The 27,960-nt window shown below is 31.5% G+C and overlaps 1 protein-coding gene across 1 annotated transcript; it reads left to right on the top strand.

Moving 5' to 3' along the window:
- Window positions 1-258: 258 nt before the first annotated feature.
- Window positions 259-27,889, top strand: LOC148280365 (LIM/homeobox protein Lhx9-like). Its single transcript, XM_088228503.1, has 7 exons — window positions 259-344; window positions 4,374-4,508; window positions 11,945-12,181; window positions 12,989-13,003; window positions 16,223-16,356; window positions 25,336-25,574; window positions 27,655-27,889. Exons 1-7 carry the CDS (start codon window positions 259-261, stop codon window positions 27,844-27,846), a joined length of 1,038 nt encoding a protein of 345 aa, XP_088084629.1. The 3' UTR covers window positions 27,847-27,889.
- Window positions 27,890-27,960: the final 71 nt, after the last annotated feature.

The raw sequence follows: 27,960 nt of genomic DNA on the forward strand, positions 1-27,960 counted from the left end.
AACACGAACGCGTCATACCGACCACCGCATCGCCGGTATCAATTGTACCTCTCGATCAGTGCGATCACTTAACACACGCTTCATTACTTTCGAGTGACACAATTCAACACAATTGAAATTATTTACGTAAATTTATTTTAATATTAACTAACGTGAATCCAGCTTTTTGCCAGAAATTTTGAAATGTTATTTTTGTGTAATTCGTAAGACGGTGATGGATCAGTGATTATTGAACCTAAGTTCAGCGTGGCTCCCGATATGCTTAAAGACAGAGAAGCGGTTCCAGAACAGTCTCCCGCACCCCCAGAAGGCTGTGCAGGATGTGGAGGGCAAATTCACGATAGGTTTTAATATATTACTAAACATCTTGTCTTAGAAATAGACTTTAAAATTTTAAAATAAGTGTAATGATTTTACTAAAACTGAGTATTAAAATAAGACTGGTATTTTTTTGTCATTTTTGAACATAAACAAAACATATTTACTTAAATTTTACAGTTTAAATGGATTTAACTAATTATTTTTATGAGTTATTTATTTATTTACTGGGTGGGCTTATATACCATGTTAACTTATTATGATAATAAATCTTTATTAACCATGATATGTAATGTGAAAAATACGAAAATAAAATAAAGCTATACATGGTTAAATGGCGGATATATTTTAAATATTATTTTATTATAAACGCGATAAAAAATCAACATATTGAATAATTCAAGAAATATGGATGTTCAAAGAGACGAAATGGTGGATGCTAATAAACGTGGAAAGTGATAAATTAAATTGGTCAATTCTTATCTTGATTTTTTAATAAAAAGAAACAAACATTTATGAGGAAAAAAAAACACAATTTAAACTCAACGCTTGATAATTTATAAACTATATTTATAAAATGTTATTATTAGAACACACATAAAAAATATCTATATATATGAGCAAACAATTACAAGATTTAAAACAGAAATAAATAAATATTTGTCTTCTATAGATTTATGCATGCATTTGCATTTTAAAATGCATTTTAAGGCCGCTGTTGTAAATAACTCGATAGTGAAAAATGGGAATTAAGTTGTGGCAGAGCAGGGTTCTTGCCTCGGAACTTTAATCTGTGGTCCGCGGCACTAACTTCCTTATTCCCTTTTTTAAAATATGTGTATTTATAGTTATTATTTTAATCTCTAAAAAACATAAACGTGTTGATTCGTTTATATTTTTTTCACAAATAAGTAACGAAGCGTAACAAGTGTATATTCAAAGTTTTTAAATAGTATTCATACAATATGCATACAAACCGCACATAAAAAGTTTGATCGGTTAAAACAGAAAAATATGAAACTTTTGTCAACAATGTTGCAATTGTCTAGTTGTTTTTAATGACATCCGTGAACTTGAATCAAGAATTGATCCGAAAATATCCATCCTTAAATAAACTCTAAAATAAATATTTTAATAAGATGATAGATTATGTCAGCGGAACTTTAATGAAACTTGCTCAATTCTTGTTGCGTTCTTAACAACGGAAAATACGAGTACAAGAAATACCTTTTAATTTTAGGAAGCTAAAATTTAAAAAAAACTCTACTTAAAGTCACTATTTAAGCCAAATAGTTTAAATATAGGCTGTTTAAGAATACAGTTATTAGTATTACTACTACTAACTATCACGCCATTTTTCCATAGGGATAAGCAGAGACGATGGACCGCCACACACGTCTTTCCTAACATACATTCCTAGCTTCTTCCGCATTCATACATTTTGTAATATCTGCCCTTCGGTTGCGTCTGCTTTGGACAAGATCACGCTTGAGATTTGTTATTTAGTTTATCTGATCATGCGACTTCTTTCTAGGTCGTCCACGTCCTACGTTACCATACATTTATTTTCGCCGTGTATCTGTTTTACCATGCTTTTATCGTCCATTCGTTTAATATGAATATGAAAATTTAAAGTCTGGTCATGTCAAAAGCAGACAGAACCGAAGGGCATGTATGACAAGATGTATGAATGTGAAAGAAGCTAGAAATGTATGCCAGGATAGACGTATGTGGCGGTCCATTCTCTCGGCCTATCCCTACGGGGAAATGGCGTGCTGGTAGAAGTAGTAGTAGTAGTCCTTGAACTAGTACCTGAAGCGTAAGCGTCACCTTACCTTTTCGTATCGAGTTATCGCATTCAACCATTAAGCCCCCTCGAGTGTGGATAAGGGTTTGGTGATGATGTATTTTGCGAGTGCACTTATTTTTAAATAGCAGGAAACAGTCGGATATCGTTGAAATCGCCTAATTTTCGGCAATTAAATGATTGCCAGAAAATTCGGCGCTTCGGACAGCTTTCGAACTGTTTGACTTTGTCCTTTTATATTGCTATCTCTTTAGCTTACCACCATCAAATTACGGAGAAAGCGGTAGGCTGCGAGTCAGCAACTGAAGGCTTATTACTAAGAAATCATTAAAAAATTATGTTGCGCTATTTATGCGAAAGATAATACTAAATTCGCTTTGTAAATTCTGTCTTATAAGGAAGAAAGGTGTTTTGCATTGTACGATTGTTTCCAAATTTTTCTGATTACTCTAAAATAAATACACATTTCATAAACCTTATTACATTGCTTGCACAAAAAATATCAATTATACCGGATGGTTCAATTTACCCCAACCCCTTTTTTTTAAATACTTAGTTGAATAATTCTTAATCCGCTTTGCACTAGTGAATTTAAAAACTAAAACCAAAATAAATATTGAGAAAGCGTCGCAAATACAAATATTTAAATTCTTTTGCAAGGTTTATTAAACGCGGAGACCAAAGACCAAGGCATTTTTAAAAACTTTTTGCTTGAAAATCAAACAATTCGCTTTGGCTTTTGCTTTGAACATCACTTGTGAAATGAATGGTGGGTGGTGATCGCGCCTCGGTTCCCGCTCTCTAATGCACGTTTAAATGTATTAACGTGGTATGCAGTGACGGGTTCTGGGTATGTTGAGGAGGTGCAATACGCCTCGATGTTCTTCATACTCCGGTCTACCCTACGGTCCAAAGAAAATAATTTGATTTTTACAAAGTCCATATTATATACGAGTACATTAACTGTACTTCAAATTGTGTTCACATTAGTAGTAAAGTTATTTTACTAAACGGTAAATATACATTTTTAAGCAAAAAAATTACATTAATTTAAGCTGCAGAAAAAACTTGACGTGACAGATGAAAGAATACAAAGACAACAAAATAAAATTCTTAAACTAACATACAACCTACCCTACCTGACCTCTACGACTGAACTGTACAAAAAAACACATCAGTTTGACTCAAACTACTTGACTAAAATTGAGACCTTAAAAATTGTGCACAAAATAACACTGGGAAACATACAAGACGACGACATAATATTAGTCAAAAATGCTGACATACAAAAATATAACACCAGACAACAACAACACTATCATATTGAAAAAGCAAAGACAAACACAGGACAGTCAAAAATACTACATAATGGACTTAAACACTACAACGACTTACCTTACTACTTGAAAACTTTTACTGGAGACAAATTTAAAATCAATCTGAAAAAGCACATGATGACTGAACTAACTAGACTAGACGAGACATAAAATGACTAGACAATATTAAATTTCTAATGTAACTTTAACGGGTTTTTTAAAATTGTAAATAAATAAAAAAAAACAAACCAAAGTTTAAAATCGGCATGCCTACTTAAACTTAAAACAGCTGAAAAATCGAACTAAATTGAAATTTATTTATTTATTATTTATTTAACACTTTATATACATATAAATTTTAAAATGCGTGGGCATATTGCCTTAAGGCAACTACTACCTACCTAAACCATTCAGTTTGAGAAAATTACAAGTACATGGACATATTGAATCTTACGATTTTATACAAAATTAAAAACAAAGATTAACAAGAAAAAAATATTTAAAAAATTAACACTATACTTTGAAGAGAAATTGTACTAGAAATCGAAATCACATTTAAATAAATCGAGTGATAAAACTCACTATGACAAAATCCTAAATAAGGAAATCGAGTGGAAGATAAGTCCGCCAGTTGTGCAGTGGTTGGCGCGTTTGTTCTTGAGGATTTTGGTTCCCAGACTGGGATCTAAAATGTAAAGCTGATCACCTTGCCTTCACGTTACAGATGATCGAAATACGCTGGATTACACAAACACATTGTATTACATATTATATTTCGCAACGCAATATTATTTGCTAAAGATGAGATACGGTTTGTAAGGCAAAAAACGTGTCTATTTTTTGTCAGTGACTGTACCTAATATATATTTTGTTAGAAATGGCATATTCCAGATTTGAGGTATGGTTTTATTTTTTCGTTGTGGTTTTTTCAGGTACTACCTGTTAGCAGCCGACCGTCAATGGCATGCTCCATGTTTACGGTGCTGTGAGTGTCGCCTGTCACTCGACACGGAGCTAACATGCTTCGCTAGAGACAGGAACATCTACTGTAAAGATGATTACTACAGGTAAATGCAATTTTTGATCCAGCTAACCGAACAGATTCATTCGACTCATGTCGATAAAAAGGTCACAAATCTTATTATTTCGACACACTCGTTAACAAAACGTTTTTAGTACAATTATTGCAAAAGTGACTATCACTTTTATCATTCCATACCGAAAATGTTTAGAAACAGCAGTGAATATGGTGTATTTATTGACATGTTATTTGTATTTTTCAAAATTGTTTCATAGAAACAGACAATTCGGTAGTCAGAAGGGACCATCTGTATTGTTGTCTATGTTTTAGTTTTCAAAAGTTTTAATTAATATTTCAGTAAATACACGCAGCAAAAAATAAAAGAATCAGCGTCATTTGGAATGGTAATTTATTATTGAAAAACAACACTAAAATATTTTAGTTTGTGGATTAAAGTCTTGAAATTGAGACGTATTTCAGCTCTCCTGAACATTTTTGAAAATAACAGATGGTCACTTCTGCCAACTGACGACCGAATTATTTCTCATGCTTTAAGTTTTTTAAGATATTTTTTGTTGTAAAAAAAAAAAAAAAAACAAAACCGAATTTACACACCAGCTCTCCGTCTATACTGAAATACATTTATGTACGTTTAAATTGCATATGTATTACAAAAATGTTATAGCATTGTTCGGAACCCTTTCACGTATTTCGATTTCTATGTATTACCTAACAAAATACGATGGAATTCTGCCAAAGATTTTTTTCAGCGTTATTAGGAATCTGATTAATAATGACATCTTTTGAGTTTCCTTTTGAAATATTTTCCTCAACGAAATATATTTTTAAGCTACCAAATTGGATATTCTCCATTATTTTTATTTGAGATACTAAATCGTTAGACATAGTTCCATACATAATAATAATAAAGTATGGACATAATATTCGATGTAGATTTTTATTTTCTCTCCCTGGGCTCGTATTGGGTTAGGGAATAAACAAAGTTATCTTCATTTGTCTATAAAATTAATTTGAATCTCATGTACGAAAAATTGGTTTTTTTAATGTGTTTTAGACATCGTAAATTACAATTTTCCGATACTGATACTTCAAATTTTCATAAAAAACATGCACAATTGAACGTTGTTACTCTGTAAGCTTCCCATTATAACGAAATAAGGGTGCTGTGAATTAATTGTACGATTTTATCTAACTTGTTTTTTCATTGAAAAAGTTGTAAAAGATAAAGTAAAAAAAATATTACCGCGTTAAAATAAATCAAATAAAATACGCATGGCTTAGTAACAGGGTAAACGAGCAATACAAATCTTCTATACTATTTGATTTTATTAATCTATTTATATGAAGAATATTTTTGAGACACCCTGCTTCGAAATTATTTAAACATATTATCTTCATTAAGAAAGTGATGGGTACCTACATTGGATTGGAAAGTATAAAATAATATACAAGTATACGTAAATATTTCATTTGTAATACTATTTTGTAAAATGCATATTGTTTGCAATTAAATAAACATAACATTACAAAATATATCGGACTCGAGGAATAATAGTGACACAAATCCGAAATAGACATTTATTATTTAAGTAGGCAGAAATGTTCCTGGGTATATTTTTTGTGTATGCATCATTAAAACATAATTCTTTAAAATATTTGTGTGGCCTTAACAGCAAAAATGCCAACATTAAATGTTTTTTGGAGCATTTTTTTTTAAACTCAAATTTAAGAAATAAAAGTGGCACAATGATCAATTTGCCATTGTTATTTCAGAAAAAAATTAAAAATTATATGGTTGAACATTAAGTTGTGGGAATTATAGTAATGTTAGTTTAGTGATAGCGCGGGCACGTGTGTAACTGCTCTCTTCTAAAAAATATTTATTTGCGTTGAGTCACTATTATTCCCGGAGTGCGATGTATTTATGCTGATTTTTTTTCAAATGTTTCACATGATTATTTACGAGTATTTTGAGTTTGAATATATGTTGGATTTTTATTTATTTTAAGTTGATATATAATTATTTTCATATAAACATTTTTGCACGTGCATGTTTACGTAAACAATATTATAATGATTTTTTGCCAATTCTTATCTACTGCAGCTTAATAACATGACTTTGACCTCTTGTCAATTAAGCGTTAAAACGCGTACCTATCTAAATATATCACTGAAAGAAAAAAGGTTTTTGAATGCGATACTTGCGACCTAGAAATACATATAAATATTTAAAATTTTCTTGTAGATGAGCGTTTTACACACATATTTATGTATTTTAATATTTTACTATGTGCGATTTTTTTCTTCTTTTTATTTCTTTCACTGCGTTTTTTTATGACTCAGCCATCCTAAAGCAGTGGTACTATAAAGTACCTAATCTAAGTCAAAAATTGTATTTTTACTGTTGATAAAAAATATTGCCCGCTGATTCGCGATTGAGCCTAATAATTACATATACAATATTTTGAGTGCGTTCAAATGTTAACAAATGACTTTTTTAAATTCAACAGCTCTTTTACTTCACATAAATCAACAGATGGAAGAGTTGAAGATAAACGAATGTTCAAACATAGGCAAAATGCTAAATGTTACACCGTTGTCCGTAACGTGATCATTTAAACTGAAACCAGCCGCTGACGATCTATTACCTTCTCTAAAGTATTCATTAACAACAAAGATGGAGAACATTAAGAAAATGTAATATGGAAGTCAACGCATTTAAAGGGCTTGTGACCTGTCGTTGGCTGGTTTATGTGGTCACTTTACACGCTGTGTACCATTCTCCATTCTGCATATGTTTGAACATCCATGTTTCATCGATTCATCGAAACTTTTATTGATGCGGGTGAATTTTAACTAAATATTATATTTTTCAACTATGTATTATTTTACACAAACCAGGCAACACCCAAAAAAAAATAAGTTTTCATTTGTACTAGTTGATACGATCAACAATATTTTGAGTTTATCTAAATGTTTGCAGACAAGAACTGGATTTTAACCCCTTGGTAGTTATATTATTAAATTTGGAGAAATAAAACTTATACTTTGTTTTTTGATACACTCACTTTATTTTTATCAGCTAGTTTCGGTAACCAACTGTTACCTTCTTCAGGGTATTTTTATAACTAAACATACATAAAAGAAACAGTGAACAAATTAGTGGGTGTCGATAAGGATATTTATTTTCTTTATTTCTCCAAATTTAATTTAATTAGTTATAAAAATACCCTGAAGAAGGTAACAGTTGGTTACCGAAACTAGTTGGTAAAAATAAAGTGAGCATATCAAAAAACAAAGTATAAGTTTTATTTCTCCAAATTTAATTTAAAATGATACCCAAAGTTATCGTAGAAAATATTAAAAATAGTTATATTATTTATTGAATCAACATAAACTTTGTTGAATGAAATAATTAAATATATAATTAATACAGAACTTTGTTTTTAGACCACTTGAGTTTATTTCAAAGCACTACGAGTTTTGGAAGGCACAGTTCCTTCCATCTACGGGTGATATTATATCTGGTATTATGTTATTATGAGTTGCGGATTATGATATTATGTTAATATGAATACACCACCTGTAGATGAAAGAAACTATGTCTTCCGAAACTAGTAGTGCTTTGAAATAAATTCAAGTTGTCTTAAAATAAAGTGTTTTATAAATGACATATTTAATCGCTAGGGAGTTATTTACAACAGAGATAGAAAACAGTTTAGAGAAAGGAATAATAGCCATTTACCGAGCTTATGACCTACTCGTATCTATCATTGAGTTGTTTTGAGTGGCCATTTTACACACTTTATGACATTCACAATTCTTTTTTTTTATTTATTGAGTGTTTCATGGTTAAACATATGTATACATGCATATGTCTTTAAATACGTCACCTTTGTATAATGTATGTGAGAACAGAATGTCAATTTCATTGACCGCTTTCATAAAATGTGACTTTTTAAATTAAAAACGTAAAGGAATAAATTGTGTGTTGATTTTATTTCACAAAATGATTGATAAGTTTTGTTTTAATTTCCAAAATTCTGATTTTTTCCAATCCCAGTGCTGGGAGAAACGCCAGCTGTGAAAGACTGCTCGGTGTGAATGATGTTCTTTAGTTTTTTTTAAAACAAACAGTAAACAATATTGTAAAGGTAAATACGTATAAAGTGTTAATTCTCAAAACGAGCGGATATCCGAGTTTATTAGATATACGCTTCACAATATGTCTTTTTACTTATAATTTTGTTAAAGTGTTATTATAAAACGTATTTCATTCATATCAATTAATACATAAAGCAAATAAAATGAAAATAGATAATAGATTAGGTGCGCTTTATAATATTTATTCATCAACAGAAACAGAAATATTTATTTTAAATAAGACATTAGGTTCACAATTTTTATTAATTACATGTAGACAATAAAATAAACATTTACATGAAATAAACAATGTAAATGATTGTAGTTAAATTAAATTATTTTTTTAATCAATCAATCTAATACATTATTATTCTAAAATTTTCGTTTCACACGTATAGCGCCAATTCACTCAACCCGGTAAAATTAGGGTGGGTGAACACATTATTATGTACATGGTGTACTGTTTCGTGTTTTTACTTTTTTAATGAAATAATAAAAAAATATATATAAATTAATCCACCCTATGTTCTTTCGTTGTTCAGTACAATGTTAAACGTGCCAGTGATAGAACACATACATCATTTTGTAAAGCGATTACACATGCGTCCTTAATTGTATTGTAAAGCGCTGTCTCTCTCTTTCATCACCGGAATGGTGGAATACACATGCGTCCGATTAGGCACGCTGTTATGTCAAATATTTGAGGTTATACAATTAATATAATTGATATTACTTTATGTTAGTTTGTTTATGAGTGAAAATATTGTGAACTGTGGTCATATTTAAACGAGTTAAGTTATGTTTGCTGTAATTAAGAATGTTTTGAAAAAGAGTAAAGCCATTTTCGATTATAAATATTTGTTTTTACTTGTCTATCTCAAAACTTAAGTAGCAACCCTCGTATGACGCAATAAAATTGGAGTGTGAGAATCCAAGATAAGTCATTCCACGAATGCTGCGATTCGAGTTAAGTTTAAAAAGCCAAAATTGTTTTATCGAGTTTCTCACGCACCTCTTTCAAAATGCAACCACCAAACTCAGTCATCAAAAATCATATTCTATAAATTAAAAATAAAAATATACCACTTTGTGAGATCTCTCAGATTTACTTAGGAGAATAGTTTGGAAGTTAAAATTACAAACGATCGAATGGTGTTCACTATGTTTATTATTACAATACAAATACAATACAATCTTAGTCTGCCTCTTTAAACTTATGTTAACGCATTTTTTGTATTTATTAAACTCTAAATTATCCCTAGTTTTATTTTATCACTGGTTATATAATTTATAAGAAATAAGATACTGTTGTAATATAATTTGAGTACGCTCAAAAAACACTGGAAATACGAGTATAATATGTCGTTACGGTGAAATTTTCGTTTAATTTTGTCACAATAAACGTAATCGTGTGTTAAATTAGAAACCAATAAACAAAAATAATCATAATTTCAAGCGAAAACATATCCGTTTCACCTCCGTAAAATATCTCGACGGCCCGGCGCGGCGTAGGCGTTTTGAAAATAGCATCCAAATCTCAAAATATAGCCCTTAATAGGATAATTTAAAATGATATAATAAATCAACAATATTTTGAAAATGTGCAAACGTTATTTATTAAACGAAACTGATCTAAAATGTTATATACGAATAAAGGCTACATGATATAAGGGATAGATGTCAATTTTGGTTTTAAACCAATAATGGCAGACGGCAGTTTACATCATCTACATATATGTTCAATAAAATTTGTCGTAAAGGCTTTACTTTCCAAGGTATTAAACAAGAAAAAAATACATTCAGGTGACAAAGGATGGATGTCAGTTGAATACTAGAAATCAAGCGATAATTAAAAATATTTAAGATGTCATAAAATAGTATAGACTATTTAGATTATGCAGGTTCATGAATGCCCAAAAGGTTAGAATCCAAAATCACATACAAGTGAAAGCTTATAAAAGAAATATTTTTTAAAAAAGGTTAGAAAAATTAAAAACTTTTTTGACATTCATCCTTTGCATCCTGTACCCTTCAAATTAAGAAGTATTTTCAGGCCATGCCAAATAATTCAGCCAGATGAATCCCACCCATATCAATAAATGTTTCAGATCTTTTTTTCCCCAGATGTCAACAGATGGAAGAGTTGAGAAATGAGGATGTTTAAACGAAGACAGAATGGTAAATGTAAAGCAGTGTGTAAAGTGCCAACTTAAACCGGCCAATGACAGCCCTGTAAATGCTAAGACGTTTATTGTGCCTCCTCAAAAATGTTTTTCTCTCTGTTCCAATACATTTCAAAATGTGTAAAAATACGAGTTTGGTTTCTATGTTGTTTTTATTGCATTTTATGATGCATTTATAGTTCCATAACTAATTGGAATATAATACGAATCTTTGTATTATATTCTAGTAAATAATTATTTTTTTTAAATCGAGATTATTAATTTACGAGTACATAAAACGTATTTGGGTTTAAATTATTTTTAACGTTTCCAAATCAAAACATCTTTATTTGAATAATACTCTTGTATTTATTAGAAATTGGAATAATTCTGAGAATAAGGGATATATGAGGCTTTTAAAATTAATAATACCACTCTCTTGGGTTTAACCGTACTCGTAAAATTGTGCCATTGCCTCTACACTTTTTTAGGCGCCCTGCTCCGCATGATTTTATACTAGAATGCACCCAAATTATATTCGTTAAACATAGATATATATTTATTCAGTAATTGTGGTCAGTATTACTTTACGAGTTATTTAACACATTTCGTAATGTACATTGAGAATAACCGGAAAAAATAACATTACGAATGAAAAGTTAACGAATAGAACAAAAATAACTGCTAAATCGCGATATGTACAGAAAAATATGACCATATCATGTGCAGAAGTATTCAGTAAGCGAATGGCCTATTTGTGGGTTAGTTATGACTTGCGTTTGTATGGCTTCTGGGTGTGTAAAATAATACATGTGCCTGCTCTGCATTGCGATTCTGGACGCTCTCTAAAGGGTAGAGAAATCATTGCTGATATGTAATCCCCGAGAGAGCGTTCAGAATCGCACTGCAGGTGTAGTTATTGGCAACATACGAGTACAAATTGATATCATTCAGTATATTGGGATTATATTTGCTCAGCATACAATTTTTTTCATTTTATCTGGTTTAATTAATGTTACAATATATTCCGTATCAACGAATAAACTCAAATTTTCAGTAATTGTATCTATGGGTTGAAAATACGGGAAGAAATTTTGGTAAACAAAGGACTAAATGAGAGTGTAGTAATGTGATAATATGGGTGTTCTTTTCGCAGAATGTTCTGCGTGAAACGGTGTGCGCGGTGCCAGGCAGGTATATCCGCCAACGAGCTGGTGATGAGGGCCAGGGACCTGGTGTTCCACCTCAGCTGCTTCACGTGCTCCTCGTGTGGAGTTCCCCTATCCAAAGGAGACACATTCGGCATGAGAGATGAGGCTATATACTGCAGGCCCCATTACGAACTAATCTTCAGCGAGGCGTACTGCGAAGAGGAAATTGCAGCCATGTTCAGGTAATTTTAAACTCTTTATGCAACGAGTATTAAAAGGGGGCTTTTTTAATATTTTTCCAAGACAACAAAAATAATTGTGTATAATGAAACTTTATTTCTGACGAACTGACTGACGAAGTGACAATTTGCGGCGTATTGGTTTCTGTTTAAGTTCTAGTATAAAATGCCTGGAGATCAGAGCCGCGATTACAATGGGAAGTTAAGTAAGTTCTTCACTATGACAGTATAATTAAAAATTCATTTTCTCTAGCGATTACGAAGATACATTACCGATCATTAAGTTTTGGGTAGGTACATCGATATGTACCAAAAGAACGCGTACGCCACGGTACAAAAATCTACACACTAAAGTGACATACCTTTATTATGACGTCATAGTTAAAGATAATTCTCCCGAGCGACTACAAAGATGCACTACTGCCCCCCCCCCCCCCCCCCCTTTAAGTTTTGAGGTAGATACCGACGGGTCTAGTACCTCACAGTACTCATCTACTCATTAAATGTGACAAAAACTTTGTTCCCCCTAGCAATTTTTGCTTTAATTACAATTTATTTTATTTTTTAATCATTCTGAGGTGGTTGGTTTTAATGGTATATTTAAAATATAAGAAAGAAATAAGTAAATTTTGTAGTCGAATTAAATTCTGACATAACTGTTAGTTTTGAATCCGAATGATGATCCGAGATAGATGATTATATGTTAATAGGGTAGCATCTAACCGTAAAAACATTGCAACGACAAAATATAAATTTCATTATTATATTTTTTCTATATGTTTTACTATTTACCTGAATGTACGTATCGAGATGTCAAAAGAGCCGGCTCTGTAATACCTCGGTAGATAAATACAGGCAAAAGTTACGCATACCGTCTCGGTAATTCGCAAATGTCATAAAAAAATTATGTACAAGCTATAATGTTTTGCTTGAATTGTGATTTATTTGAGTAAATAATTGCTTTGAAATAGCCACTTTTATCACATAAGCCTATTAAAAATATTAATGAGAAGGAACTATTTAAAATTTTAATTAAGTAAAGAAAGCGGATTTCATTTTTGTAAAGTAAAACTCGTTTAACTATGCTGAATTTTAATACAAAAAATATTTAACCTTGCTACCCAAAAAATTATGACTGTAAATACAACAATACATTTGTATTCGAGAGAGCACGAAGATTGAACACAAAACACAATAAACAGAGACGCTGTTCTGTAGCCGGTGTTGTGTGAAACAAATTCAGTTGGTTGTTGACAGTAATGGGGGACGCACACGTGAATTATGAACGGCGAATTTATGTTTTTTGGTTGCCATAAATTTTTATAAATTATGGAAAATTCATTATTAAACTGTATGTCCCCATGTTTTTTTTTCAATATTTGAACTTTAGAATATTCCGCATTTTGCTTGTGGTAACACGGTGTTACATCACCGCCCGCAAAGAGATTATTTACCGCAGTCTTTTAAAAGTTAACTACCTTAATGAGAAAGTTCAGTGGTTTTTTTATTTATTAAAAGACTTTATCTTAACTAAGCAAAAAAAGGTGTGTCGTAGATAACATTATATTATTAGCGCTATAATTTTTAAAGTTTTGTAAATTTTAAATTACTCCGCCTATGACGTCACAAGTTCTAGACGGAGGTTCCTGATGATAGGTGAGTCGGCTTCCCAGAAACCGGAAATCTATCATAACAATCTGCCTTTGTTGATTCTTAAAAACTCGTGATATAGTTCATTTTTATTTATTTTATAAGAAACTTAGCCGTACAATTAAATGCTCTAGTTTTTACCACGTGTAAGAATACATTTTTTATATCATATTTCCCGTAGCACTGAACTTCCTTGTTGACTAAACATATTTTCTACTAAACATATAAGTATATATTTATTTGCAAACTGTTAGTTGCAGTTGATAGAGTATAGTGGGACGATAAAAACTGAACTGCCCTCATGAGCAAAAAGGCAGCCATTTCAAAAGTCATATTTTGTGATATTTGGTACTTATCAATTTTATGCAAATTATTAAAAATCACTTATTCCTAAGCATTAAACCAGTTTGTGTCATAACGACACTGCGCTTTTGCTTATGAATCTCAAGATAGTAGGTATGTTATTGCTAAAAAATCTTTAAAAAACATTATGAATAGATTATCTATTTTATAACTAAAATATTTTTTTACTGCTTTTTTATTTATGTCAAATGGTTAAAAAATGTGTTATACATTGCCTCATGCTTAACTTATTTTATGACTTTGTCGAAAAGCAGCCTTTGAAGGCAGTGATGCGATAACTATTCATAAATATGTACAGGTAAACTTAATTTTATGAATAAATATTTCTTAAGAGAATTCTGTTAAATTCAACGCTTTTGTCTTTCTAACTGTTCATTAGTCTATTATTTCTAATATACATTTCATAACTGTGATTAAATACAAGGTAAGTTTAGATAACAATATTTTGAATTTGTCCAAATGTTTGTAGATGGTGACAGGATTTTACCCCCTATTTAGAGAAACGTATTAAAACAGAGATGAAGAACATTTTAAATAAAGGAATACTTAAACCGATAGGTAACAAGCCCTATAAATGCCTAGATTTCCTTCTTTGAAATGTTCTCCGTCTCTGTTATAATATATTTGTCAGTTTAGTTTAGGTTTATAGATTCTTGATTTTCACAGACAGCTTTCTAAGAAGAACGGCGGGGAAAGCGTTAACAACAAGTAGTCAGCTGAATAAGGGCACTGCAGAAACGAAATCATACATTTCCTGTGTGTGAACAATTGTTTACTAAAACATCAAAATTACTGATGGCAAATCGTTACTGACATGCGCGGATATTGGCCATATCGATAAAATCGCTGACAGCCAAGGAAGTAGTTCACGAAACCAAATTCCCACTGGGGAGTAAAGTGAACACTAGGTAATAAATAAATAGTTTAGTTTTGAACAGCCAGATAACACAGTCAGTCTGTTCTATCATGTGGTCCAATTCAATGCTTAGTTATTCAGCGGAAAACATCTACGAAGTTACTTTCTCTGTTACATATTTATTCATCATGTAATAAATACTCTCCAACCCTCAACATCGTTTTCTTCTACCAACCTCCTACTGGGTAGGAGCTCCCGTTCATCAATATACATAAAATCCTACATAATATGTATATCTTGTATGCGCGTATGGCAGATATAACCACATATATATAAAATCCTATTCCCTATTCAGTGGGTATAACCATTAACCCTTTGAGGTCCTTTGGCGGGAGCCACCCGCCCGAAACAAAAATACGCTAGAAGTCCCATGGCGGGTGTCACCCGCCCGAGCTAACTGTCATGTAAAAAACGCAGTAACTTTCTCATTCTTTCATAAAAAACGATAATTTTACTACCATCTGTTGATAAACAAATAAAGCTTATTTACAAACAAAGAAAAAATAGCAGATAAAACAGATTTCTATTTGAAATTACGGAACTAAATAAATTAAATTTGTACAACTGTCATTAATTTTGAAAAATGGCGGAAAAAATAGGAAGACCTTGTACTCTGGACATGGAAGAACGCTTAAATAGCAAACCACACTTCTTGGTAAAGATAGAAAAAAGCGGCTCCAAAGACTGTGCGGTGTGCACTGACCGAAATAAAAAAGGAGGAAGAAAATAAATGGTGTGATTTTGCGAAATATGTCCACGAAACCTGGTATGCATCCAGGACTGTGTTTTTAGAAATATCATACGAAGCCAATTTTCAAACAATCACAATAGTAGAAAGAAAAACCTTTTTATTTGAAATAAATACGTTGGCAAATGAATATTTTGTGTGTTTTTTTGTAAATCTATTTCCAATTGTATGCTTTATGCAAAAAATAATTCAGAGCTTCAACAAAAAGTGTAAATTAAATATACTTCAAAGGGTTAAAATTGAAATGAACGTTGGAAACTTATACTGTTGCCAAATGAATACAAATAATAACCAGTAAAATAAAAACAAATGTCTAGAAATCATAATAATTAAAGGTAGCTAAATTACTTTATATCGTGATTTGTAGATCGAGTGGTTCGCCAAACCAATACTTCTCTGTCGGTCCAGTGCAGAAAGGACGACCAAGGAAAAGGAAATCGCAAGTAATTTCACCAGATTCACTACAAGTTCAGGCCATGAGGATGTCGAACAATACAATCGGTAGGTTCATTCATTCGATACTTGAAGTTTGATAGTGATGTGAATATTTTTGTTGCAACACTTATTCGATTTATTTCATACATATTATACATATTATTTAAATCCCTGTTTCATTTCGTTTCGAAAAAATCATTTTAATGCGTCTCACACGTAAAATTTTTCGTACCTTAATACACCCAAGCTTTCCAATATTATCATTTAAAAGGTCGATTTACTAGTATCGACATTTAGTTATTCTATTTTGGAGTCAGTATATCCCTAGGCCAGGTGAGCATTCATAGATTAATCGTACTGTATTGACAATTATTGATAAATTAAGCGTTACTTCTGCTTCATTTAAAAAAAATCATTTTATAAAAATTATGCATACTTTAAAAAAATGCACATTGAATCAATTAACTCGTATTCAATGTCATAAATCGAAATATTACAGGAGAGTATTAGTACCTAATTATTTAGTCGTTTTATGGCGTTATAATGTACTGCTTGACGTTTTAAATAGCAAATATTACAAAAAACATCACAACAAATATGTGTGTTGATAGAATAGTTAAACATACCAGTTTTTTAAATTGAAATCAACCCTCTATAAAATGATCTGATATTAGCCCTTCTAGATCCAAGCCACAGAACTATTTATTTCATCATCATCATCATTCCCTTTCCTCACCCAATGATGCATAGGGCACTGCATTGGTACACCAATCGCAGCGTATCTTGATCATTTTTTGTTTCATGAAGGTAAGATGATCAGTCTTACGCTTCAGGTACTAGTCCAAGGATTATGAAATATTTTAGTGTGAAAACACCCCTTTCAATAAATATTTCATATAAACCATGTCGAGAATCAAACCCGAGACCTCTTGCATGGCAGGTTAACGCGCTGACCATTACACCACGAGGCCGACCGACTATTTATTTACGTTCTATAAAATCACTTACTTTTTTCATGTTACGTATTTTACTTGTAATTAAAAACAAAATTTTCGTAAGATTTCAAATATACCGTTTGATTTATTTTTACACCTTGACAAAGGAACAGTCCTGTTCTGAAATCGGTAGACGCATTAATTTTAATTTTGTGATTAAATCACAAAGTGAGTGCCTCAAATACTTATTTAAAAGTACCTCAATTCGATTTTCAAAAACACTTTAAAATTTTTTTTTTGTCAAATAGCGGGTTTATCAATCTATTGTATTCGAAGATCTTGTGTAGTGGTCAACGCGTCTACCTACATGTTGGTATGAAATGTTTATTTTAAAATGTGTATTTACACTATAGTCCTTAAAATATACCTTGATTCTAATCAATGACAGCTGTCAAACTAATTTCATTGGTGATGGGAAATTACTGATCACTGATCAAATCGATTTTATCTGTTATTTCATGCAATCATGAAACTCTGTTTCCGAAAATTGATATAAAAAACGCAAAAACAAGATTATTATAGTGTGTTTAACACAATTATTCACCAAAAAATAAGACATTTATACTTTTTTCATGATCAATTTGTCTCATCTCTAACGGTTTTTCAAAATGATGTAACCTTGTAAGAACATTGTTAATAATTAGGTTTATTTTAGTTTTAAAGCTGATTTTATATATAATTGTTAATTTATGTGTATTAAAAAAATAAATTAACACGCCAGATACGAATGATTTTTTCGTGTCAACATAAATAACTCGTTTGACGTTACTACAAAGTTATGTCGTCACTTTTTCTGTTAAATGTTATTCTAATCAAGCTATATTTTAAGGACTATAGAATATTTCACAGTCCCTGTAGACTGATCATCTTATCTTCGTGAAACCAAAAATGACCAACATACGATGCGATAGGTATACCAATGCACCATTAGTATGCACCGTGTGGAAAAGGAATGATGAAGATCCCTCCAAATGAAACAAACGTGATATTATTTATCGATATAAGTAATAAAATATGAAATGAAATGAAATGAATAAATAATAAAATATGAATTCAAGCTTGGTTTTCAAAACATAGAAGTACGACCTTCTAGCTTTATAAATTACTAGCTGAACCCGGCAATGCTTTCCTATAATTTTGAGTAATTACTCATAAATAGATTAAATGAACACAATCAATAGTTTGATATCAATTATTGTATTTTGTTCAAATAAGATATTTACGTATACATTATCATTTTTGTATTTCGGTTTACATAAATTGTGAGGACAGAGAATTTTGATAAATAGGTATTCAAACATTGATTTCCTGCCACGATCTTGCAGGTGTCTTCCGATACTATGCGAAAAATTGACAAAATCGACATTTCGCTGTCTTGTTTTCCGCCCCTCAAAACTTAACCGATTGTAATTTTTCTTGATAGAGTATCAGAATAAAATTTTCTGTATCGGTACGTTTAGCGTTTTTCAAAAATAGTTATATTTGTATACCGTGCGCCCGAAGACAACAGATAAAACTATGTTTTTTACGGAATTGGATGGTTCTAGCTTTCATAGTAAACTATTTTTATAAAAAAACAAAACAAAAGCGACACGCCAATGGTAAATATCTATAGTGTGTAAAAAAAACACTGCTCTAGTGCCATAATCCAGAAAGAAAATATTGGAATACGTTTGCATGAAGAAAGGTCAGACCGCGTTTCCTCTTAAGTTTTACATTATTAAGTACACTTACAAATTTTTAATAAAAAAATCTTTAATGAAAACCGTTTGGATAATCGTAGAAAAGATGATGTTGTAACTTTTCATCGGTAAGTCCAAAACATAAAATAATTCGTTTTCAAATACAGAATTTTAACAGGTGCCTAAGTACTTGTATATGTTTGAATTCCAAAATTGTAAATAATTAATTTTTAAAAATAGAATTCTTTATGCAAATGCCAAACTCCGCTCTTCTCACCAACAGGGGTGCACTGATATATATTATTTAAATAATTCAGTAAAAATCATAAAGAAGAAAAAATGGTTAGAAATTTACAGAAATTAAATGATTGGGATCCATAAAAAACGAATGTTGTTTGTAAACATTCATAAACAAACTTTTTTATGATCTAAAAAATAACATCTTCTCATTTTTTTATTTTATGCATTCTCGTCGAATGCAACCCTGGTGATGGATAAAAAAAACATTAAGGCCACTTACATTTTTTTACTTAATAAATTAAAGGTTTTAAAAGCTATAACTATGCTCGTGGAAAAGATCTAAATTTCGCTGAAAACCGCACGTAAATCGGTCCGGTAGTTATTCAGTCTATCGACGACACACATACAAACATTGCCTTTTATATAAATAGAAGATGTACTTCAAGAAAAAATGCATTTAATCTTCATCATAAAAAGATCAGATTATCAATAAAATCTCTGCTTTATACAAATTCCTTTTCCTAGATTTTCTCTTGTGACGCTTATTATAACATCAAAGGAGATTTCCTTGGAGAAAAGTGGAGTGTCGTATTTCCGATATTATAATTGTACCTACTCGTATCTAAATAAATTATTTTTTAGTTTAATAATTTATATTTTATATTTAATACAAATTATTTTAAGATTCTACGAAGCAAGATTCCTTCATTTGAAGAATATTTTAATTTACTAAAATGTTAAAATTTTAATAGCTGCTAGTTTTACACATTATTTATATTTGAATCTATAATACTATAATATAAGTATATAACCACTTACCACTTACCAACTTTTTACGTCTGCCGGTTTTGAGACGTGTCCATCTCTTCGTCAGGACTCGAACTACTCCCATATGTTAATACTGAAATACACCGTCAGCTTCACAATTGCCACAGCATGTAAAGTATTCCCAAAAATATTGTTTTTGTTTTTATTTATTTAACTTATAATGTATATTGTACACTGGCGGGCTTTTTGCCAAATGGAAATGTATTCCAACTGAACAATAAACTAGAGAAGGCAACGGGAAACCACTCTGGTCATATTTTCCCAGAAATCACTATGGCGAATACATCCAATAAGCAGTTGTCCTGGCTGCGGAGTAGCGCCGGACCGAAATGCTTTCGCTGTAGTGATCGCCAATGTTGGAAGGACCTGACAAGGCATCTCAAGAAGAAGAAACAATAAAATGAACATTTTTATTTTTGTAATTCAAGTCATAAAACATATTTAGTAGAAAATATAAATAAAAAAGCTAAAGATAGATAAAAATATAAATAAATGTATATGTGTATATATTATCTAAAATCAATACCATTACTTAATGGGAAAAATGAAAAAAGAGGAAACAGGAAAAGGGGAGAGATTAAGGAAGAGAAAAGAGAAGATTCTTTATACGTGATTTAAACAGAGATACTGTAGTAACATCTTTGATGGAGGATGGGAGATGATTCCACAGTCGAGCCGCATGGACACTATATGAGTTAGAGAAAAAAGAGAAATTGTTGATGAGTATTAGGAGAGTGCTTTGAGAATAAGAACGAAGAGGTAAACCATGAATCGATAAGCGTTAAAAAATTTCACGGAGGTATATAGGAGCGTTGGGACTATGAAGTACATTGAACAAAAGTAAGGGGGAGTAATAGTCTTTCCGCTGTCTAATTTTGAACCATTTCAGTTGCCTACGATAATCGGAAATGTGGTTATATTTCCTAATACCAAAAATATACCCTATGCATATATTCTGAAGTCGTTCAAGTTTATCGAGTTGCTCACAGCTTAAATCAGTCATGGAAACATCAGCGTAATCTAGAATAGATCGTATTCTGAAATTTTTAAACATGCACAGTTGAAGAAATGCGACCATCACAGATTCTAAACTCCTTCGTCGTGGTCTAGGTCGCATGACCAGTTTGTGAAGGTGGGATGTGTTGGGATGCGATCGTCTAGCTGCTTCATCTTTTTGGCGGCCTTCCTGGTGATCATGTCAATTTTCTAAATTCTCGTATCTTTCATGCGGTCCACGTGGTCCGTCCAGAAACGGTTTCTGCTACTTCCTCACCGCACTATGTCGTTAACTCCGCAGATAGACCTTATCGTTCCATTCCTGATCCGACCTCTGAGAGTTCCGCCGGATCTTTATTTCGTGAATGCAAAATTACATATGTTACTCTTGTTATTGGTAGATTCTTTTGTTAACTTTGTCAGAAAGAAATTTGAAATTAAAGAAAGAAAATTACGCTTTAGAAAGTTGAAACAAAGTTGTCGTGCCCACTCGCCCCAATTTAGATCCCCACGCACAGCAGCGCTGTGACGTCACCTCGCAACCCTTTTTCCGCTCGGCTTTAACTACTTCGACAATAGTCAACAAAACGGGCTATCCAGTCATAGTTTTAGATAGTCTGTAATCCTTGTAGTTTTTGCACACGGGACTCCTCGAAAGTACACAAATATTGATCGCGACAAAGCCTTACATGACACCGGGACGACCGGTAGCTAAATCACAAATAACTATCGACGAGCTTAAAAACATGCTAAGCATTTGAGCAATCACAATGAACAGTAATGAACATGCTTAAGTTATCGCAGTCATAAGTCAACGCGTGTGTAATCTCAAAGTCAACGCTCGTGTCGGTTTGTTTTTTTGTTTCCTCGTAAATAAATACAGTTCACTGGCGAAAAATCGGCGTTTACTATAAAAAATAATATAATAGATTGCATTTGCAAAATAGTAAGGAGTATTTTATACAAAAAAGTGAAAATTAAATTATATCTTGCTAAATGAAGAGAGAAAAAAGAAAAATCATTACTATGTTTTCCTTACATTTGGCTTGCCAACCGCCGACTAAATGCAATAAATAGCATGATAAATAATTAATTAATTAATAAAAATAACAGTTTTGGAATATTTTCCATATTAACACTGGTGACATTCAAATATGTGCTGGCGCAGCAGGATATTTGTGATTGAGCTTCACTAAGATGTTCATTCGCATTCACATAAAAAAATGTTCAAAAAATAAATAAAAGAAAACTGTGAGTGGATAGGATAAAAAAATAAAATAATAATCTGTTTGGCTGATAACACACTCATTTTGCAAATGAGTCGTGTGTTGTGTTTCGCTACTCTATTCATTGTAGTTCAAGTAGTACTCACATCGATGGATTGTTTCGCAACTAAGTACCTTGATAACAAATAATACTGAATTTATTGAAATCATTTGAAAACAGGAGACACAATAGGTAAAATGCCTACAATTGCAAAATCCACAATGAATTGTTTGCACAGAGGGTGGAAGCATTGTAACTTATACAAGGCACTCATCATGCCATGTTTTAACTACCCCTTTAGTCCCAACTGGATTACATTGCCCGGTAACCCTTTCAGGGAAATCGTTTTTCAGTTTTATAGTTGAAATTATTTTTTAACATTGTACAGTTGAAAATGGACAGAATTTAATACCACATAGGAAATAATTACAAATCACTGTGTGCAAGAATGTATAAATAAATTATTCATTCTCTTAACAATAAGAATAATAAAAATGTTAGTGGCTCTCGAGATTTAATGGCTAAGACGCTTGCCTCACGCACGGAGGGCTATGGTTTCGATTACAGGTGAGATCACAAAAATACAAATTTTTAAAATGACGTTTTTTAAAGCTTGGGTGTTCTGCACTGTAATTCAGTACTGAACATTGGGCTTCTAGCCTGTTCTGGTGCAAATAAATAAATCAAACAAACAATTCAAAATTGTAACATTTGAATTTATCACGAGTCTCCAAATTAATGCTAGAAAATTCACAGCCGAAAATAACAAATTTATACAAACGCAAAACTTGTATTGGGAACTGCCATTATGATGTCCAAGTATGCGCGTTTAATTTTGAATTAACATAGCCGGACCAAAGGGGGGATCCGAATCCCCCATAGACCGATTTTAATTCGATAACTTAAGTATTATTAAAGCTATTTGCCGTAATTTTTTGCAATCGTGAAATTAATAGAAAAAAAACATTTCCCTGTTTTTGTTTTTAAATTTTAAAATAATGTTTTTTTTTATATTATAGTAAGGGTCAATAAGCATTCGGCAAACTAACGAAAATGACTAAAATACACGAACGAGTAAATGAGTATGTGTACGCGAAAACATGAACAAATTATTGCACTGTCATAAACACTTCCAACGTTTTATTCTCTTGATCCCATATACAAGTAGGCGCTGGGGTCGTTTGGTCCCCCCGTTCGGATCATGTGTACTTTTTCGGTGCTTAGTGAGGGAAAGGATAATAAAATAATTATGAACAGATTATGGACCAAACGGAACAATTGGACCTTTATTTGTGTTGAATACCCACTGATTAAACTAAAAAAATATCAATTTAATGAAGTCACTAAAAAATGATTGATCATTGATTATTTTAGTGAAAAATTATACGTGTGTTTTGGATTTGTGTAATATCTCAAGATGCCTTCTGTTGGTAATTCAGAGCCCTTTATTTTGTATCACGGATAAACAGGAACGTGACATATCGCAGTATCTAACGCTCTTCTGGTAACAAAGGCGCTCCCAATAGAAAATAATAATAGTGCCACGAAGGATATTCTAAGCCACAAATTGGCCCTCGTATCAACAGTAAATATGTAGCTGCGTCACCGTATTTTGAACCTGCAATATGGTATTTTCAGAAATCGGGAATAACATTAAAAATATGGTAAATATTTAAAGCGATTTTATACGAATCTGATGAAATGACTATCAATGTATAAAAAGTAAGCTTTTATTTATAATTTTTGGGTTTAAACATAAACACTTAAACAGCTCGCATTTGGCATCACACATTTCGACGTCACCAAGGCCTACTACATACCTACGCCTTGGACGTCACACGTCACACGTCATGCCCGCCGAGCTCCCTTCTAACAAACATTGCGTACTAGGACAGTAAATACATTTTTCGTTCAGTTGTTTTTAGAAATTATTTATTTATTTAACTTTTTGTACATAATGTTATTTGTAAATTGGCGGGCTTATTGCCAAATGGCAATTACTTCCAACCAACCACTAAAAAACATTAAAAATTAAAACATTTTTATCTACTATGATAGTTTTTTTCTTTACTTTTTCCATTTTTTAAATTAATATTTGAAAGGAAATAAATTTTTTTAATACACGAGTATATGGAAAATAATAAATTAGAAAATTTAAATTATGTACCTTCTATCTAAATATATATAAGTAAATTTTTGTATGTGTTTCCTTGATAGACTGAATAACACTGGACCGATTTACATGCGGTTTTTATCAAAATAATGGCTTTTGCCATAGGTATATTTATAACTCTTAAAATCTTTCATTTGATGTCTAGAAAAAAAAGTTAGGAGCGTATTGATCATTCACCGAGGCTGCATACGAGAAGAATGCATATAAGTACTAAAAAAATGAGTAAATGTTATTTTTATTATAGTTTTTTTTTTTTATGTTTACACATAACATTAGTTTTTTATGGATCCCAATCAGATGCTTTCCTTTCTTTTGGTTTAGTTTCAAATGAAATATCAATCTTACGTCAAAACCCGGCTGGCAGTCAAAGAACGACTTAATACGCGTAGGGCAGGACTGCGTGTTTGGGCATGAGGGGATGTTTGGGCATGAGGGCATGTTTGGGCTCATGTTGGTCATAATTTTAGAGGGTTCCGGGTGCGTCTATGTGTATTAATAGGTCGATGGTTTTACTAAAGAACACCGGACATGTTAATATGGTTACGTAAAAGTAAGTTAAACGTTAATTTAACTTAAAAACTAAACTTTCACCTGATTCCATATTTTTTTATTGTTTATTTAATCTATATTTGAGTATATACTTAAATCTAGCAATAGCAAAGCATTACCGGGTTCAGCTCGTTATTATATAAATACAGCGTTTTCTTCCAACCAACTACAATGACAATAAACATACAGATAAAGGTTTACATTCAAATATACAAATAATAAGACAAAATAAAAACACAAATACATCTTTATGAGTTACGAATTTAGCTGAATACACATTTTTATTTTTTCTAGAATGTTTAAATTTTTTTCTCAGAAATTCTACATCCCACTGATCTCAACTCTTCTATGGAGTCCTTGTCTTATGACTCATCAGTGGCTTCTCCATGTAGTGCCTCAGGAAGGCACTCCCAGCGGACTAAGAGGATGAGAACCAGTTTCAAGCACCACCAACTCAGGACCATGAAGTCCTATTTCGCCATCAACCAAAACCCAGATGCAAAGGATTTGAAGCAACTGGCACAGAAGACAGGTTTATCTAAGCGGGTTTTGCAGGTAAAAAAAATAATAATTACCGTTTTTAACTTTTATGTTAGTTAAGAATAGTCCTGTGGGTCGTGACCCCCAGAGGGTCGCAAAACCTTGCTTGCGACCGCCTCCCAAGCAAGGCACAAAGTCAAGGGTAAGGATTTAAGGTCATACACTACAATAATTTCAGTGAGATACCTTTATTTTTTTATATTTTTTACAATTCATCGCATCGTGTTTTTATTTTTATGACACAAATAACAAAACCATTTTCTGATTGGATTCGTCTATCTAAGATGGAGATTTTTTTTTTGAGAAGAGAATATAGAAGTCCAGACGCTTACAGGCCTAGACTTCTATATCTTCTTCAAAAAACGTATTTATTTCTCTTGTAATTATTATTATTGATATATTTATAACAAAATACATCTTTTTACTTCACATATTAAATTACACATTACATTACGTTATATATTTTATTTATACGAAATAATTCTAATCAGCAAAAGTGCTGGTATGAGGGGATAAAATATGTAATGTTAATAGTTTAATAAAAAGTCAATAAAATAACATCACATGTCGCTTGTCACATAATTAAGAACAGTTTTTTTCGGGTGTTTTTAAGTGCGTATATGTTTTGTCATTAGAATGTGAATTGTTATTACTGTATGCACAAAACTGATTCATTTTCTGTTAGACCTAGGTTGCTCGTAACTTAAATTGTTTGCCGCTCTTGTATTTCTTGTATGTATATTGTCGTTAAAATTCAATTTAATATTCGTCTTTATTTTATTATATTTCATCTTTAATATCATCTTTACCTATTCTGTGTAAATTAATTAACCTTGTTTTTTTGTTATTTTACATAAATCTTTAGTTCTAGTATATTTATTCAAATTAAATGTTACTTCAAATGCTTTATTCATTGTTCTTTTAACTAATTATTTCATTTGTTTACTAAACTGCGACCATATTATTAATCCACATACAAAGTGTGGAAGTATAAAAGCATTATAATACATGATATCATTAATTGTGTCCTTTTATAAAATACTTCTGTTCTTCTCATTACCCCAATAATAAAACCCAGTTTTTTATAATAAAAATTTGTCATCTACTTCCAAACCCAAGAACTTAAGATTTTCGTTTTGTTTAATTTGCTGATCTTTAATTAGTAGGTTAAGTTTTATGGGGCGTTTGTTTTATTGTTTTATTGATATATTTAGTCTTATTTGTATTTATTGTTAATGAGCTATTATCTAACCAGTACCTACATAAATTTATTAAAATCCTCTTTGGATCAATAGAGTATTATCTGCATATACGAAATTCCTCCCCAACTCATTTGAATGTCTTAGGTTATGTATGTATTTCTTTAAATTATTTTTATCTGTTCATTATTTTATTTTATTTCATGTTTATTATTTTATACGAATACAGTATTATATCTGTACTCTTTTTATTTGATTATTAATTAAAACTAATTTTTGAGCACCCGATGACAAACTATTATTGAATAGTTTATCGGGACAAAACATATTTTAATACTTTGTTTTCTTTCTAATGTATTAATATTGTAATAATGTGTTTATTTTATTGAATAAAGACTCAATAAAAATCTTGAAAAACTGTCCAGAGGGTGAAATCTAGCACTTTTTTCATTTTTTATTTTGTATGTAATATTTTTTAAAATAAATCATTCCATTCTTATGATTCACCCAAAACATTCATTTTTGGGGTATTATCAACGAGTTGTTAATATCTAACTATTAGAAAATGGGAATGAAGTTGGGGTAGAGTGGGGTTCGAACCTCGGATCTCTGATCCGTGAATCTGCAATACTAGCCACGGGACCACAACACGATTTTTAAAATTGTCTTTAGTTATGTCCGGGTGGATGAAGAATTAGGTTTTAAGTGCGAAATATAACCAGAAACCTGGACGAGTGTTTTCGACTTGATGGCTACTCTCAAATAAAAATCCTGGAAGAAGAAATTTAGTGGAAAATACTGGTCTGGGAATCCGGCTCTATTTTACACAGAGAACTTTATTCTTTATGCCCGTAAACGAAAAGTTGAATAATAAAGAATTTTTGTTGTTATTATAGGTCTGGTTCCAAAACGCTCGCGCCAAATGGCGTCGTAATATCATGCGCCAGGAGACAGGAGGACAGCAAAACGGCAATAATGGAGTTCTGGGTGGTGGGGTCAACCCTAACATGCACCACACGCATATTACCGCTGCCCCGTACGCAGATGTGTACTTGCAGCAAGAAGAAACACCCCAGGATTATTGTTAAAACCTTACATCATTGTATATTTTTTTATTTTAAACCATATCGTTAGCGGAAATACAAAACGCTGTAAGGGACAAAGTATAAATTATTCAATGGAGAGAAAATATTTTTTCAAAA

This window comes from Micrasema longulum, unplaced genomic scaffold (assembly GCF_059751315.1).
Source record: "Micrasema longulum isolate JH-2025_06_02 unplaced genomic scaffold, ASM5975131v1 h1tg000588l, whole genome shotgun sequence".
In the NCBI taxonomy this organism is placed as follows: Eukaryota; Metazoa; Arthropoda; class Insecta; order Trichoptera; family Brachycentridae; genus Micrasema; species Micrasema longulum.